Source organism: Siniperca chuatsi, linkage group LG6 (assembly GCF_020085105.1).
Source record: "Siniperca chuatsi isolate FFG_IHB_CAS linkage group LG6, ASM2008510v1, whole genome shotgun sequence".
In the NCBI taxonomy this organism is placed as follows: Eukaryota; Metazoa; Chordata; class Actinopteri; order Centrarchiformes; family Sinipercidae; genus Siniperca; species Siniperca chuatsi.
In genome coordinates, this window is record NC_058047.1 from 31,260,337 (window position 1) to 31,278,949 (window position 18,613).

The 18,613-nt window shown below is 41.5% G+C and overlaps 1 protein-coding gene across 5 annotated transcripts in view; it reads right to left on the reverse strand.

The window, feature by feature from the left end:
- Positions 1-1,761: 1,761 nt before the first annotated feature.
- Positions 1,762-18,613, reverse strand: part of kdm4aa (lysine (K)-specific demethylase 4A, genome duplicate a) — a 32,623-nt gene continuing 15,771 nt past the window's right edge. For 2 of the 5 annotated variants that reach the window (XM_044200703.1, XM_044200701.1), the window contains exons 11-22: positions 16,605-17,011; positions 15,894-15,993; positions 15,540-15,721; positions 14,032-14,236; positions 13,675-13,751; positions 12,434-12,489; positions 10,987-11,095; positions 10,146-10,334; positions 9,777-9,947; positions 7,611-7,730; positions 5,670-5,762; positions 1,762-5,562 (exon numbers count right to left, since the gene is read on the reverse strand). In XM_044200703.1, coding sequence (XP_044056638.1) covers positions 5,422-5,562; positions 5,670-5,762; positions 7,611-7,730; positions 9,777-9,947; positions 10,146-10,334; positions 10,987-11,095; positions 12,434-12,489; positions 13,675-13,751; positions 14,032-14,236; positions 15,540-15,721; positions 15,894-15,993; positions 16,605-17,011 — 1,850 coding nt within the window. In that variant the 3' untranslated portion in view covers positions 1,762-5,421. Of the gene's footprint in view, positions 5,563-5,669; positions 5,763-7,610; positions 7,731-9,776; positions 9,948-10,145; positions 10,335-10,986; positions 11,096-12,433; positions 12,490-13,674; positions 13,752-14,031; positions 14,237-15,539; positions 15,722-15,893; positions 15,994-16,139; positions 16,265-16,604; positions 17,012-18,613 lie in introns of those variants that run through there. The other 3 variants (XM_044200704.1, XM_044200705.1, XM_044200706.1) reach the window with 3 other exon arrangements.

Here is an 18,613-nt window from a genome sequence, read left to right on the forward strand (position 1 = left end):
ATATGCATCTGAAGAAGTTATTACGCATAGGCTTGTTCAACATCTTCCTGTGGTTCGCCAAGAACAAAAACAACTCACCACTGACTTTTAAGTCACAATGACTGTAATCCACAATAATGAGCTGTTGTTGATACTTTTAAAACTTTCGAATAACTTACTTCTAGAATATATGCACTAAACAAAGAACAGTGAAATTGTGTTTGTATTTGCCCTTGACAGTGGTGCTGATCCTTTTAAATTTAGAAGAGCTTTCTTAGAACATCATCTATGTAGTGAATTTAAAGATGTGTGTGCACGTGTGCATAAAATGTGTTTAGTTGTCATTACGGGGTTAGTTGTTAATACTTTTTTTAAAAGGTGTTACAACCATCCCCATCGCTGTCAGCTATTGTTTAGCTAGCTGTAGCAGCATGGTGGTTTGAAATTAGCAACAGACTACTCTCTAACCCAATACAAATTAAATTATTCTAACTTCAGCAGTGTCAATACTAATCAAAACATAGACTTGGTCCAAAAAAATGACTTTCTTGCCTGAAAATCTGCATCCTCCTTGACACAGCTATGAAATTTCACATGCAAGGTCAGGGAGGAAGTGGTCATAGCCTACAGGAAATTGTTCACATGACAAGCTGACAGTAGGTCATCCCTTCTTGGTGAAAAGATGTATTTGGCTTGGCAGCTGAAATGTAGGACTTATTTGTATTAAAGGCCGAGGGAAAATAACCAAGAGCCTTGAATGAATGTTTGTGCCATCAAGGTGCTTATACAGACAGTTCAGCAAAGTGGCAGCTGGATCATCAACCCCTCTGTTTGCCCTGTAGCAAATTGCTACAGTTCTTTACAGCGTTGATTCCCAGTGGGATCAGCGGTACCAGCAACCGTTTTCTGTAAAAGTATTTACATTAAAGAATTAGGTCCTACTTTCTAATAAGCCGCTTTTTATAAAAGGGTTTATAAGTTATAACTAATGGCTTTAGAAATGGTTAATAAACCAATTACTGATAATTTATAGATAAGTTATAAGCCATGAATAAAAACAACTTTTGGGTTGCCAGGTTGTGAAAAGTCTCTCTGGCTGGTGTTTATACTTCTCAGGCAGGACATTTGTCTTTTTGGCTCTTTAGTTCATCAGGTAGACAGTTCCAATAGGGTGTTTGACCTGCCCTTATGGAAAAGAGCTGCAATCCATTTATTAAATACTATAAATTATGGGATGCCCTGGTGGCCGGTGGGTTAAGGCACTGACTAAACCGCAATGTGACTGGTTTGCATGTCGTAGCATTTCATTCCCTATCTACGTCACCCCTCATTTCCTGTCATTTATCTACTGTCATGATCTAATAAAATGTATAAAATCTAAATATTACATTAAAAAAAGTGCAGACTGATGCATTCATGTAAAAACCCTTTACCAAAGACTTCACATTTAAAACTGCAGATGACTCACTAACTTTTGCTGATGGCTCATTAGATTGGGAGAAACTCTTGACATGACTTTACAAACGTTAACTGCAGACTTGATGGCTTATTAGAACACATAAGCCTTTATTAAAGGCTTGAAGATTAGTGACCCAAAATCTCTTGCTAGAGATTTGCCATTGCTTGGCAACCAAAAATGTGCTCTTGTTAATGGCTTTGTGACTTATTAGGCTTGTTACTAATTATAACTTCTAAACCCTTCATAAAGGGTACCTTATAAGAAAAACTGGTGCCAAGAAATATAACTAAGAAGTGAGTAAATGTGGAATGAAGACAGATAAATAGCGCTGAAGCAAATTTCTTTACTGAAACAAACAAATTTTACAAAATGCTTGAATGATAATCTGGAGGTTCAGTTATTTCCAGAGACAACAAGAACGGACAGCTCGTCTCCTGGGTCAACAGGTAACATCTTAAAATAGACCACATGACATTTACACTTCACAGGTTTCTGTGAAAATACACGTAGAACATGTTTTACAAAACAACGCAATAAAATAGAATAGAAAACCCCCCCTCCCCATGTACAACTCTGTCGATATTTTATGAATAAAATAAATGTATTCTCCAATGGACTGATGAAAGCAGGGTCTTTGAATTGGCAACGGCTAACTACAAAACTAGCGTTCCTCTGTCTGCAGTCTCACACCACAACAAGAACAAGTTCACAGGCAAATGATGACATCTGAAGGCCACCGTGGCCCAGTAGCAAGTGCAATGTGATCAATGAGCTTGGCCAAGAGGGAAGGGCGCACAATCCTTAAAACGTTTTCTAAATGTACAATTACCATTCTAAAACAGATTTTTAACAAATTAGCAATGGCAGCACACAGCTTTTCAAATGTCCTCGCAAACTGGACTTAAATAAAAGTGCAATGCACAACTTTCAGTAGAAGAGTGAGGAAAAAACTGGGTAGATAAAGCGCATTAAAAATCTGAATGGATTCTTTAAAATTCATCTATATACTGTAGAAAAAATAGAACATACCATCATCAACCTCAGCCTCCGCAGTATTACTGCAGATTCATGTCTAATGCAGAGGTTACTTTCTCAAAGCACCTTAATAAATAGGCTGGTAAAAACAAGTCAACATGTAAAAGCTATATTCAGTTGTACTACATTAAATGTAAAGGAATGCAGTAAATAGTTCATAATCAGTGGTTTAAATGGCATTGCTGCCACTTAAAGAAATACTTCATCCATATATTATTATTTTTGTATCCATTTGTTACAATCATGTAGTCTGGAAAAAGTGTCTACTGACAAGTGTTAGCAGTTTCTTGACATACTGAAGTTGTCGGGAGATTCTTTCAAACAGCAAAACAATATGAAAAACTGCTCAGTGAAAACTTTTAAATTGCTCATGCCAGGTTTGCAGTGTTCTGCTTGTGTGCTCAATTTGTCCAAAACTGCGTATCAAACCTAGATTTAGTTTTACACTGTAAAATGTCAATGTCTGCTCAATACATATCTTGGTTACACTTTTTAAAAATATCAAGCTTTTTCAGAGCTCCAAACTGCAGTTGAAAGCTCCAGTAAAAGCTAGTAAGTGGACCTTTGAGATAAGACTATTCAGTCGCACTATTGTTACTAAGGTCATGAATGAAAGCCATGCTCAACCAGTCCTTATAAAAAATGTTTGTTTAAAAACCCTGAATTTTCTAAACTCTCAAATATGCAGACTGGAACCAAAATGTGTCTGCAGCACCGAGTAATGAAAGTTGTCAAGTACCAAAAAGCTGTCAGTGAATATCGGGTCAGATTTCTTTGATCAGATAGTTCCTGATGACAAGTGAAATTTTTGCTAATTTTAGGTGATGTAGTTTAAAGTTTTTAAAGTTCTTGTACAACTACTTGTGTTAAGACAACATTTAGGAACTTCTTTAGTTTCACCCAAAAAGGGCACAAATCTGCAAAAGTCTTCAATTAGTGAGGTATCCAAAAAGTATTGATTTGGTATCGACACAGAAACTCAGGTATTGTACCTGTAACAGTATAGAAAAACGTCAAACCATTCCCAGTACGCTGAGTGTTTTTGTGTGTGTGTTTGCTGTTAAAAATAGTCTACCTGTAACTTCATTGTTGCAAGAAATGGCTGCCACGTTGTTTATCGTGAAGGATCATGAAGAAGTACAAACATCCTGTGCATCAGTCCAGGCTATCAGAGGCAAGTAGCTAACTGATGCTAACTTTGTGGGTGAAGTATTCCTTTAATTAAAAGGATCAAACCAGGAGAAGTGATTTCTGATTTCTGCCTGTAAAGAGTCGATGGATTCCAAAGACTGTAGCTTTACTGACTCGTGTTAGGAAAATACCTGTTTCAATGATGTGCGTTATTAAACGCTTTGTAATGAAGCTGATGACTGAAGAGGTCACTGACCTTTTTCGTTGTTGAGATAGGGCTTGTGTTGATATGGTTATTTTCAAATGTAATTTATTTCGAAATTTCTTTCTCTAACTGCGCAGATCATCTATGTTGCAAGTAGATACGCAGTTCCCAGGGGGAAGAGCAAAAGAGGCAGGGTGTAGCCAGTTTAGCCTGGCGAGCTAACAGTAATCAGTGAGATCAAGCAAAGAATAGCTCCGGGTTTCGGGTCAGGTTTGGAACTCAAATTTGACAGTACCAGTCAGCAAGGCCTAATTACCAAGCGGGCAAAGCGACAGCCCGGAGGCCGCAGACCCCCCCGTGTCCCCAAAAACCAGTGTGTCCATTCGTTTGTGGTCATTTGATTACTTGTAAATTTGTTAGGGTCCTGCATTATTCTGTAATGTTGTGGCCTTGTCCTGTCAATATCTAGTTTTAAGGCCTAAATATTTTTGTTTATATTATGTTCACATGGTACATATTCCTGAATAAAGTTGTGTTCAATCAAACTAGCATGGCTGAGTCGATTAACTGATAGTCATCGAGAGAAAATGAATCAACATTAATCGCTTTAGTCATTCTTTAAAACAAAAATGCCAAATAGTTACTGGTTCCAGCTTCTCCAATGTGCGTCATTTCTCTGTTTTATATTATTATATATATTATAACTGAATAATGACGCTGGTCAAAAAAACTTGAATAAGTCAATTTTAGCTCAGGGAAATTGTGATGAGCATTTTTCGCAAATGTCTGACATTGTATAGACAAAACAATCAATCGATAGAGAAAATAATTGGCAGATTATTTGACAGTGAAAATAATTGTTAGTTGCAGCCCCAAACATTTTTGATAATTCCAGCACTCAATTCAAATCAACCAATCAAATGAATCATTTGGGCACACAAGTTAGTTATAAAATTAAAGAGAGTGGAGGGGACAGGAACTAAGTGAATAATTGCAATAAGGATGTTAATTTGAAAGAATTAATTCTGCCATTTGAGGGCACAATTTAGTCATTTACAAATTTACGATTTACAATAAAATACGAGGGTACAAATGATTAAAAACGTTTACCTTTGACACCTATCAGGTTCCGTATCATAGGCACTAATGGCAGCAGAAAAGAAATAAAATGACGCTAATATCATCCTTTAAACAGCAATTCATTTAACATTACTGTAGTTTAAAGTTGAACTCCAGCCGAGCCTGTTTTTATAGGCGCCTTACTGTCAAAATGCTACTTTACTGAACAAATGCCCCTTTTCGAGTGCTTCCTACAGCTACGTACTGCCAGGGCTGGACGCCAACCTGCTGCACTGTGTGGAGTCCTGTGGAAAAACTCAAACGAGAAATACTGCTGCTTCCTGGATCGCAATCAAACCAAGCAAATAGAATTATCTTTGACTTGACAAAGATGAATGAATAAGAAGTAAAAATAGAGAACAGTCCAAAGTGGGTCCTGAAGGAAGTCATCTGGAGCTACACTCTCAGTGGCTAGCTGCTAAGTTAAGGTACAGTGAGCACAGTTCAGCCCGTCAGTGCTGGTGGCGTGTGGGTGAGCAGACAGGGAGTGAGCTTACTCCATGATGGCTCTGTAAATCACAGGCTCTATGTAGTCCCCCCTATAACGTGAGTTGATCACTCTCTGTCTCTTTGACTCCTGGATGATCTCCTTCTCTTCAAAGATCCCATCAAATCTCATGTCTGATGCTTTAGACTGCAGAGACAAACACAAGACTGCATGACAACACTGTCTTTCACTGGCAAGTTCCAACATATGAGCTGCAATAAGGAGTCCGTGTGTGTTGTTCGGGTTCCACTTACCAGCCTGGATTTGACTCTCTTGGGGAGTTCCTCATCCAGAGCGTAGACATCATCTCTCTTGGTTGTTAGCTGCGACCCATCCTCGAATTCCACCTACATTCCAGATTTGTAGCAAACAATACATTCAGGACACAAATGGAGCTAAACTGTGCAGTTTCTAACTGCTGGGCATTATCATACCAATTCATATATACCAATTTAAGTGCTTCGTAATAAGAACAAAAAAATAAAAATAAGGATAGACAAGAAAAGAAGACAGCAGCCAACATCACATCACAAGTTAAGAACAATAGGTTTCTGTTGTTTAAAAGCCGGCAGTGCCAGCTTGGACAGGACATTCCACAGACAGGAGCTTTGCAAAGGCCAGGGGCTATATTCCCGAAACGTTCTAGGGCTAAAAATAGCTCCTAACTTGCTGAGTAAAGAGAAACTCCTAAAAACGAGGGGTGCGTTGGTCCGAACTTTAGGACAGCTCAGACCAGCTCCGAGTCACTAAGACCTGCTCACAATCCGTCAGTGCTGCACAGTAGGCAATGTGCTCATTTCTAACGGGGGTTCTGGGCCCAATGGCAGCGCAGCAATGTGAGGCGCCACTACGAGACAGACACAGATCGTCTTTTGAGCAGGTTAACGAGGGGATGGCACCCCCCAAATCGCCTACTGATGCTGCAGGTGTTAGAAAGAAACAGGCAAGTTAATTAGGATTCACTCAATTCACCGAGCAATCAAAGCAATCCATTAACACCAAATTACAGTTTGTGCTACTCTTCACTACTGTCACACACCAAGTCGTCTCTTCAGAGCCCGATTTGTTACATTTGTACATTAAATGATCACCAACTGCAACAAATCAATAAGCTGATGTCACGGCCATTACCCAGTTAAATCGTGCTGTATGTAAAATTAAATGAAAGAACATCTACATGTTCCTTGAGCTACGGTACTGTAATATTTGCTGAATATTCACAGTGACTGACACAGACCGCTCACCTGTCAACCAATCATTCATGAAACATGTCCCCCATAGAAACTAGGTTATCCCTGCCCCTTCTGTGTTTTCTTGGTTCCTGTTTTCAGTTTTACTTCACAAGGACTACATGCCAAGTCCTTGTCCTCGGGCGGATTCAGCTCTGGACGACACACTTCATTAGAGCGCGTTCAGACAGACAACAGAACGCCGTTGATGCCAACACACAGGGCTCCGGGGGAAAAACAGGGTCGTCTGGCAACGCACGTCATTGGCCAATCATATACACCAAATAAGTGCACATTCCCGGTGGATTATTGTGTAACATGAACACTGGATTTACCGGTTACTTTGCGATCGTCCAGGCAGAAATAAAATAACTGCTACTGTGAGTAAAATCCTTCCTCATATTATTGGTTTGCCGTCTGAGGCTTCAAACTCATGGATCTGTTACTCAAACTGGACTTCCTGGATCCTATTGTACTGTCTCACCGGAACCTGAATCAGCACCCCCCCACCCACATGCCTTGTTTTAATGCAGGGCTGTTTTCTGTCTAAACGCCCGCTTAGACTGCAAGGCCGGCAGAAGTTGTGGCTTACAGAGTCAAAGACTACACATACAGCTGGAATATTATAATCTACTTAAAATATGTCCATCTTAATGGGGCAGTTTCTGTGCTGGTTTAAAACAGAACGAATCATTTTGAGAATGGCCAATTCCAAAACCAAATATTCTAAAAAAGCGGGGTTGTTAATATATGAAAGCTATTAGTTACGCAACATTTTACACCAACTATAAGATGCAATATGTAACAACATAATACACATTCCATGATCAGAAGGAGCAGGGAGACCTTTGAAGTTTGAAAAGTTTTCCGTGCTGGCAACTGTATTCTTTAGGATACTAACTGTTAGTCAAACTTTTTTAGGTTACACAAAACAAACACACACACACACACACACAAAGTTCTTACCAGGTACATGTGGATGGCATGAGCTGCCACAAATTTGGCCCCATACACCAGGCCGTCTGTCCATCGCACCTGAACCACTTCCCCCTGCGGTGGGGGTCCAAGCTGAGCGCAGTCTCGGCTCTGACAGACAAAACACACGTTGCAGAGTCCTGAGCAAACTGATTTTATTCATCCGGACATACGTATAGTGTTACACTGGATTGAAATATTCACAAAGCTTATTCTCCCCTTGCACTTGCAAAAGTAAAATCTAAATGTAAATGTTAATGCTTCTTATGCTTGAGGCTAATTTGAGACACCCAATTTTATTTCAAACATAAAACAATTAATAATATCCTCAGTGATTATCTTAACATGCCACATTTAAGTCTGAATTGTTTCACCTGACATAAACCCACATAATAGCCAGCACGAACAAGTAAAAAACCCACTGACGGGGGAGTTACCTGTACCCTGCTACAACAGCTCACACGCTAAATTCAATCTAATGTACATTTCTACCGCACTGCTCTCAGTCTCTCTCTTATCTTCAGAAATAATGTTTTCATACTCTGATTCCAGTTGCTTCTTCTTACTCCTGATTGATGCAAAGCTACTGTCAACAACAATAAACAGTGGTGATGTTTCACATTAAAAGCGTACCTATAAAGGGAAGGCTGCAAGAATTTTAATGTGAAAATTCTCGAGGAAGTGTTGAGTTTAATTTATGGTAGCTTAACATCGTTTGTGGAAAAAGGCAAAGTGGAACACCTGCAATGCCTCTTGCTTTACTGATGTAATTAGTGCTGTGGAAATTGATGTTACACTGAATTTATCAAGACAACAGGTAAACATGGAGTGAGTTTTGAGTTTGCATTAACTGGGGAACAAAGGAAATTAGAAATAAAGGCCTGTCTGTTATATAAACGAATTATAAAAAATTACTTTTACTACAATTTGATTCAGGTTTGTGGTCAGTGCAGTACGAGTTACTCAAAGAAGACTAGCAGCGCCATGAAGGATAACGACATGCCTCGGTCCTCGGTGGGGAACCAACGGACAACGCAAACCTTGGCCTCATACTGAAAGAACTGAGGGAGTTTAGGAAAGACAACGGTCTGCAGCTGAAAGTAATTTGAGACGAAATCAACAAAACTAACAAGAGACTCGGGGAGGCTGAAGAGAGGACTGAGGCCGCTGACACCCGAATACAAGCTACGGAGGAAGCCATTACTGAGCTGCTGAAACTTCACATTCACCTGGACTCTAAACTGACGGACTTGGAGGGCCGCTCTAGATGAGATAATATCAGAATCCATGGCGTTAAAGAGGGAGCTGAGGAGAACTCTCCATCTATGGTTTCCAATATTGAACAGCTGGTGAGGGAAAATTCGGAGCTCCCTGCTTCTTTTGAGGTACGAGTTGAAAGAGCGCATCATGCTGTGATGCCGTGGCCGCCCTCAGACGCCTCACCGAGATGCAGTGTAGCTAAACTGTCAAGTTACGGAATGAAGGAGGACATTTTGGGACTGGCTTGGCAGAAGTGGGGGTCAACTTCTCGGAAGAACGACTACACGCCTGATGTTATGAAAAAGCAAAGAGAATAATCAGAAGCGAAAACGGTGCTAAAGGAAAACAAACTCCATTACTGGCCAAGCGTTTTCTACCAGGAGGGAAGAGTTCTGTTTGGTTTGGAGGAGGAAGCGACAGGAGACGTGGCAAAGAGGGGGCTACCAGTGATTGTCATCAAACAGCCAGTCTCTTGCTGAACAGGTTCAGCTCTTATCGTGGCACACGAGCAGAAGATTGGGGAGACTGAAACAGAACAGAAGTTACGGAGTAACTATGGTTCTGTGAATTCCTGGATAACTGCTGGGCACTCAGAACCTTTCAGGGCGAGAAGATTCGGAGAGGCCTGCTGCAGGCTACCACGAGGTATTTATAGCTGGGCGGCGCAGGTAGCCTACACACCACGCACGTGACTTTGCTCACGAGATATCGACCTGTGCAGAGCTCAAGGAGACATATCCACTTTGTTTACTGGCACTGGCAGTCATCCAGGAATTCAGAGAACCGTAGTTACCTCTGTAAGTTCCATATTTTAAACGAACATTCCAGATTTTTACCACCTGTGTGTCGCGTTTATATTTTTTGTTATCAAGATTGAGATAAACTAGTGAAACCTACCACGATGTCTTCAGGGAAGAGATTGTCACTGAAGGAACCATCATCAAAGTTGACTTCGTAGAACGTCTCTTTAGACAGTTGCACCACATCACACTGGTAGTAGCGGCCATTCTTGTGCTTGCATATCACCTTCTGTCCCACAGTAAGTTCATGCATGGCTGCTTTATTGCGCTGTTGGAGGAGATACAAGATATCACGTTTTTTGACTTACTAATGTTGACTGGAAACTGCTTCAGTATTCTCTGACATTTGGGCCAACTTAATGTAACAAAGCTTTCACTGCTATACGGGCAAAAGTGTAAATAATGCATCTGTAGTTCACAGTAAGTCCTTAAAGCAGAGGTTACCAGATCCTCAGCGGCTCCTTACCTCAATCTGAGTGGGGCCTTTGTGTCGACAGCAGGTAACATGGACCACAAAGGGCCATTCATCTGGCTGCATGAGTACTCCAGCAGCCTGGGCACAGGTGGGGTGGTAGGCAGTGGGACAGCGGCCATGAGAGCACTGCACGCAGCAGCCCGACGCCTTCTTCATTCGCTTCTTGCAGTAGTAACATTTCTGGCAGAGGTTAAAACACAGGAGCCAGGGCTCAGGAAACTGCAGTGGATTTGAAATGACTCAATGAAGGTGAAGCTAACACACAAGGAGTAGTATTAGCTTGAGTGCAGCTGGGCTTTTCCACTTAATAATTTCACATCCTATTAGATGAACTGGCCTTCATGATTTTACAGTACAGATGGCTGGATATTCCTTCAGTTTCCAGTCTGTCCTCGTGTTAATTCTGTGGGCTGCAGCACTGCTGAGAGGTGCACAGTTTGGGACATAGAGGTACTGTAAATGCATAAAGCGTCATGTTAAAATGTAAATGCTCACCTGCAGAGAGAACCAAGCCTTTATTTGAAACAAGCTTATATTAGCGACTGGCCTTTATTTCTACTTCTAGTGTAGAAATAAACTACTAAGTGTAGTTGATCATATTTTAGTAAGAAGACCTCCTGCCACTTTCTCCAGGTTTACCTGTTGTCTTAAATTCAGAATACTCTCCAGAGTCATGTCATACTGACCACTCTGCAGAAAACTAGAGATGTCCCGAACCAGGATCAGGGCCAAAAGAACTCGATCGGAACATTCGTACTGAATGAACACCAGCTTTCAGTCGAGAATGTAACGGTAGCTTATCCATAAAAGTGTGACTGTTATTTGAACTCACCAGTTTAAATCTCTGCAAAGGGATTCCACTTAAATCGACAGGACTTCTTTCAGTGATGTTGACAAAGCGTGCCTCCAGCACAGCCACTGCACACAGCACGTGTACCCACCTGTGACACACACACACACACGTTACAAATGATATACTGGCTTCATCAAGCAGTAAGCTGCCTATGTCCATTTTCTAAATCACTATGAAACTAAATAGTACACACTGTCACACACACACATATCTCCTATATGCACAGATTCGACATTTACAATGTAGTGTTTGTGTTGCTGGTTCTATTGTTGTGTTGTATTGTGATATTATTTATTTTGAATACTGTATTATATGGCTCATTCTTTTCAATGATTTTCCAGGAACCTCATTCACCTTTGAAAGTGTTTAACCGTAATCTGACTGTTGATCTATTGAGACATTGATAGTTTTCTTAATTGATAACTGATTCCTGTTAAATACGGAATGGCTTTGGAGATACTTGTTCTACTGTGCTCAACCGTTAAATCCTACAACACTGACAACATGCTGAGCCTGAACTAGTGCAAACATGATAACGGTCATTTGACAAGTTATATCCATGACTCCTTGCTAGTCTGGTTGTAATTTTCACCATTACCCATTAGGGCAAACAGCTAAAAAAAACAAAAAGAAAACGGTGTTTCAGAATTAGGATGACAAATACTATAATACTAGATGTGTAGCGATATGTTTTCAGGGCTGATAACGATAACTAATAAATATGTTTTTTTGGTGACCGATACCTATATGATCGCTTCATTCTCTCTGCTGCTATTTCTGCTCTGCTGTCCACTGAGTGTGTATGTGTGTGGGTGGGGAGCTCAGCACTCATGCAAACACAGACACAGAGAGCAGAGAAGAGACAGGCAAGACTGTACGGACTATCATAAACTCCACTACAGCCATGTAATCCTCTCAGCTACTCTCAGTGCCCTTCGGTGCCGACAGACCTGATTACTGGGCCATCATGCAAACTATTAGGTCAGTTTCAGGTGAAACTAAGCAGGGTAATTAGCAGATACTCAGGTAGACTCCTTCCTGAGGGCGGGGCTTAAGCAACACAGAGTAGCTTAAATTTCGGAGTTCTCAGACCATTTCTTCACAATTGAGACTGACTTCCGGATGGGAGCCGAAACGTCTTGATTCTGAAAACAGTGTCCAGATGACTACGACTGAAACCTTTTCTACGATCCCTACATACAGTAATACTCAATTAGTTGGACCATGACTATTACAGTTTTCTGACTCTGAACTCGCATGTTGTTGGCTGTTAAGGTGTATCAGTGGGCAGCTTAGCACTTTAAACCAGTTTGATTTGAATGACCAAATGTTATCCTGTTCAATGATTAAGTACCATTATCAAAGTGCAGATGTTACAAAATAACTAGATGTACTTTCCTGTTCCTGATGACTCTGAACAACTTACTTGTTGTTGTTCGCTTTCTGCAAGGCTCCGCCTCTCAGCGAACACAAACAGCAATTCTGCAAAAAGAACATGTCATCAATCAACTGTTCAGGCAAACAATAAAGAGTGAAATCTTTCATTACTGTAGCTAATTGTCCACTAAAAGTCCATTTTATTTGCAGCCATTATCATCGGCTAAAACTATGGTTTTATAAATTCTTGCCCACTGCGCTTTGCCCATCTCATGTTTATGTGGGTCAAACAGTTATATATGTTATTTATGGCTGTATTGTACAGTTCTAACCATCTCCAGTGCAACACCATATAACAGTACAGTAACAGTACAGAGTCTTCCATCTAAAACTCCAGAGGATAGTCAACTCAGAATGTATGAACTTGCAGTTAACGTTCATTCCGTTTATTGTTTTCAGACTACCAAATGCTGTGTTTAACTGGATTACTGTTACCAGCAACATCATCAGAAGCAGCAGCTGTCTCATAAAGAACCTGTTGAGGATGTTGGTAATACAGTCAATAATCCTGTTACATGGCAGGCTGTCACAAAGCCGAGCCTGAGAAGGGGTTGAGGACTGAAATGATCTCTTAAAACAACTCTTCCCACCCACTCTATGATGACCTCATGGATCCTCCAGTTTCGACTCATAAATAGGTGCCAAACGGGGCAGTGAAGTCACAGTTTGATCAAAGCTTTTGTCATAAGGGCTAACTGTACATGTGAGCCTGTGCATTTAAGCTGAGATATCCCACTTCCAAAGTATCCACATGTGCTCACTGCAGCATCACTCTGCGCTGATTATTTGACTCATTCCCATCCGGCACAACCCTTCAACTGAGGCTGACCACGAGTCCATCGAAAATGGTGTTATCACAGTGAAATCACATTCAAGCTTTACCTACGCTACTAACCAGCTTTAGAGGGGAAAACTGAGGAGAACTAAGTGCGTCAGCATACAATGTGAGCTTTGCTGCTGAAAGGGGCAAAAAATTATAATTCATTTTATTAATTATTACATAATGTTTTATACAGAACTTTGTTCATGTAATTTATTTCATATATTTTGAGATATTTGATTTGTGAAGAACAAGAGATGTAGATCATTAACAGTACAAACAATCCTCATTTTTGTGGACCATTAGAGTTGAATGTCAGAAATAAATACTAAGTACTCCACTACAAAGAAGGCTCCAACGCATCAACAACGAACCGCGCAGAGTAAATCCTCCCTGGAGAGTTCACTGACCTCAGTCATGGCGTTGGCTTTGCAGCGCGCACATTTCCACTCCTTGCTCACACTGGCTGGATCCACGCCGTAACAGCCTGGAATATACAAACACAAAGACACCGTCTGACACACTGGTGTAGTGGCTGAGAGACTCATTGTTAGCACGTGCCGCCACCTACAGGCAGCGTTTAGTCGGTGCAGGTTTAAGTGGTTGTGTTGTGCCGAAGATCTGGCATCAAATGTTGCTGTCCGAAATTTGAGAACATGAGAGGTGTGTAAGGTTGACAGTGTTTGTGTGAAAACACTTTCACGTACATATAGGCTGTGTGACATATTTGCAACCAATATTCTCAGTTTAAGTGTGTGTGTACTGACTGGTGTGAAACCGGACGCTGCACTGAGAGCAGCTGATGAGGAGGCTGGTTCCATCTTCCTCTAGATGAGGTGTGACGGGCTGCTCCTCACACTCAGAGTCCTCCTCTGTGGTGGTGGTGAAACACATCTCTGGGATCAGAGGTTTGGTCCGCATCCGCCCACCAGCCACCACGACAGGACTGTCTACACTGTTCGCACATTCAGTCTGACAGCAGGCACAGCACACAGAAACATGGAGTTTGGAACATTCTGCAATATATAAAGTAATATCCTATTCTGAATATGGACTTTTCCTAAAGCTGCAACTGTTCTTCACTAACAACTACTGGTTCAAAGGACAGTGTCTATGGTGTCAACACGTTGCACTCGAACCTTTACTTACTGAATTACAGAGTTTACTCTGCTTGCATTCCACCCATCCAGGTTATTATCCTCAATAATCTCTGTTGGTAGCTCTGTAAATAGCACCTGAGGTCAAATCTGATGCACTTAAATACTTATTAGCAGACTGGAAACCTGATATTACCAGTCTGTAATCCTTATTCTAGATAAGAGCCAAGATCTGCAGCACTGTACTGTAATTAATGTATCTACTTTAATACGTACACACAATTATGGAACAATTGTTCTGGAAAATGCCACAGTAATGTCAGCCTCAGTAAATTTATTAAGGACATAATATAATGTAAAACAATACTTAATATTGAACTTGACAATTTAATCTTGGCGTTGGAAACAGCAGTTGACAATCTCAGCTCAAGGTCCAATGACTTGCTCTGGAGAGTTAGCCCGTATCACATGGTCCACATCACCAGAGCGAGTTCGCTCAGTTACCACGAAAATGCAGATTTAACATAATGCTTAAGGGATGTCACAGACACACAACATTATTTAACAGGCAAATCTGTATCTCTGTGTATCTCCATCCAAAATCGAAACAAAACTGTATTAAAGCCAAGCCGATTGTTTAGATTAGACTGTCAGTGGACTGTCACTGTTCATTTTGCACGGCATTAACACGAGGCTACAAATATGTGCAGCTAACTGATAGCAGCCAGCGCTGGTCAGTATTGCTGAAACAATGTTAAATATAGCATCGCAACTGTAGGAAGGGGGGACAAGGCCAAATGGAGTAAATGTCACATCTCAATCTAATATTAATATGAAGGAATAAATTCAATAGTTGTAGGCTCCAGAAACACTGGATCCTATATTTCCCATAATGCAACTGGATTGTTTCTTTCTTCAGACCCTCCCTGCCTCCTAAATGGCCACTTTTTCAAACCATACACCTCCAGTTTGTAACATAAGCTTTCTAAACATGTACAGTTTCAATCACAAATCGAGTTAATGTTAATAATAGTGATAAATTGAGCACTAGTAATTTATGTGCACAAATAACTATTTTTTCTCCATGACAGCTGCTGGTCTACGTAGTGCATGGTCTTATGTTGCTGTGACTCAGCAGATGACTGGTCATGCCTGGTGACTGCTCTGGTGCAGATTACCTGCTGGTACGTGTGGAACAGCATGCAGATGGAGCAGTATGGAGGTTTGGAGCCCATGTGCTGGTTGTACTCCTTCTCTTTCTTCAGGTTGGGAGGTCTGCTCTGCCACAGGTGAGCCAGAGGTTTAGCCCAGCTCTCCCCTTCAAGACCACCCTCCTCTACTGGGGGGGACTCCTGAGCCTCTGTAGCACAAACAACAGCAAAGTTAACATACAGACTCAGATCAAATAACAACTAGAGGGAGGATATTAGCGATCTACAGCACATTTCTATATATTGGACATTCATATTCAGCCAATATTAAGTACAATGGTGAGGCATCCCACTCAAGTTGTTGCAGTTAATGCGACAGACCTTCGTCACTCATGCCGTCCTTTAGTAGTGGATGGTGGCCTGGCAGCTGCCCCAGATCACTCTCTGGCTGTCCATCTGCAGCCACCTCTTCTGCCACCTGCTGGACAGACACACCTACTGTTAGCATCAGCAGGCAGGCTGGACAATTTTTTTCAATAGACCATACTGGTAGTGTTTCATTTTTGCATGCTTACTGACCTAAGACTTGCACCACATAGCCAATCCATCACAGTGACTATTCATCACCTTTATTTTGTCTTTAGGTGTTGTTTCTGTAGTGTCTCAATGCAGCAAGGACTGTTAAAAAAAACTCTTGTTGTGTTCAAGGATGTTCCGTCATTTGAGTTAAGAGTTGGCTGATGAGAGGCATCCTTTAAATGCAACAAACAACAAATCCACATTCACTCTTTTCATATCATATTGTGTTTGCTTAGTTGTGTTTTTTAATTTTATTTGGTGGCTCATCGATGCAATGCTTCTAACTGACATCTGAGCATCCTTGAAAGCAATAACAAGCCAAAATCTACATGAAGGCAGTGAGCTGATCACTGCAATGGATTCAAGTGTACTGAACCAATGGTTGGAAAAATGTTAACAATAGTGTAAAGTGTCCACAACTTATAGTTGAGAGGCTCAAACATGCAAAAACCATTGTTATGGTCCATTAATTAAGAACAGTATTAAATGTGTGTAACATCTGTGTCCACTCACTGCTTTGCTAAAATGTCTGTTGTCTTTCTCCATTTCGTTGTCACTGCCCTCACTCTTCTTCTCCTCCTTGGGCAGGGCTTCTCCCTCTGCATAGTCTCCTTTGGCATAGCTGTGAACGTGCAGGACGTCCGCGGGGCTCAGCGTCCTCTGAAACAGTTTGTGTGCCGGGCTGCAGCTGCTGCCCAGCTGAGGTTCCTCGCTGCTGCCTGCCTCCTCAGAGCACAGAGCCACCACCTGGCTCTCAACAGGCTCAGGAGGACAGACGTCTGCAGCCGACACGCTGTACTTCTCTTTTTTTGAAGGACTTCGTCTGTTTGAAGTTTTCTTAGTGCTGGCTTTGGACTGAGATTTAGTCTGCGTCTTGGCGTCTTTCTCCTTCTTAGGCTCCGCCGTGACTTTGTCTGCGTCTGAAAGAATAATACAGCAATAATATACATTTTTGCCACTGTTGATACTAGTAGATCGTCTCGAACCATTACAGTTTGTTACATCCTATGAAACAAATAATTACTGTGTAATTAGCCTAATACACTCTAATTAGATTGACATGTTAGAATGTGCGAAATTCTAAAGTGAGAGTTCCACCCGGACAGCTTTGGCTTTCTTTTGTTGGCTGTAGTAATTTTATTGGAAGATAATAATCAGCACGTTTTATTAGCCGACAGTAATACATAAATGCCACATTTCAGGCAGATCTACAGTGGGTACGGAAAGTATTCAGACCCCTTTAAATTTTTCACTCTTTGTTTCATTGCAGCCATTTGCTAAAATCAAAAAAGTTCATTTTATTTCTCATTAATGTACACTCAGCTCCCCATCTTGACAGAAAAAAACATGACCATGTGATATTTCAGTTTTTCTTTTTTAATAAATTTGCAAAAATTTCTACATTTCTAAGTACTCAGACCCTTTGCTGTGACACTCATATTTAACTCACATGCTGTCCATTTCTTCTGATCCTCCTTGAGATGGTTCTACTCCTTCATTGGAGTCCAGCTGTGTTTAATTAAACTGATTGGACTTGATTAGGAAAGGCTCACACCTGTCTATATAAGACCGTACAGCTCACAGTGCATGTCAGAGCAAATGAGAATCATGAGGTGGAAGGAACTGCCCAAGGAGCTCAGAGACAGAGTTGTGGCAAGGCACGGATCTGGCCAAGGTTACAAAAGACTTTCTGCAGCACTCGAGGTTCCTGAGAGCACAGTGGCCTCCATAATCCTGAAATGGAAGAAGTTTGGGACGACCAGAACTCTTCCTAGACCTGGCCGTCCAGCCAAACTGAGCAATTGTGGGAGAAGAGCCTTGGTGAAAGAGGTAAAGAAGAACCCAAAGATCACTGTGGCTGAGCTCCGGAGATGCAGTAGGGAGATGGGAGAAAGTTCCAGAAAGTCAACTATCACTGCAGCCTCCACCAGTCGGGGCTTTATGTCAGAGTGGCCCGACGGAAGCCTCTCCTCAGTGCGAGACGTATGAAAGCCTGTATAGTTTTTCAAAAAACACATGAAGGACTCCCAGACTGTGAGAAATAAGATCCTCTGGTCTGATGAGGCCAAGATTGAACTTTTGGCGTTAATTCTAAGCGGTATGTGTGGAAAAACCAGGCACTGCTCATCACCTGCCCAATACAGTCCCAACAGTGAAACATGGCGGTGGCAGCATCATGCTATGGGGTGTGTTTTTCAGCTGCAGGGACAGGACGACTGGTTGCATTTGAAGGAAAGATGAATGCAGCCAAGAACAGAGATCCTGGAAGAAAACCTCTTCCAGAGTGCTCAGGACCTCAGACTGGGCCGAGGGTTCACCTTCCAACAAGACAACGACCCTGAGCACACAGCTAAAATAACAAGGAGTGGCTTCGGAACAACTCTGACCATTCTTGACTGGCCCAGAGCCCTGACCTCAACCCAAGTGAGCATCTCTGGAGAGCCTGAAAATGGCTGTCCACCAACGTTCACCATCCAACCTGCAGAACTGGAAAGGGTCTGCGAGGAAGAATGGCAGAGGAT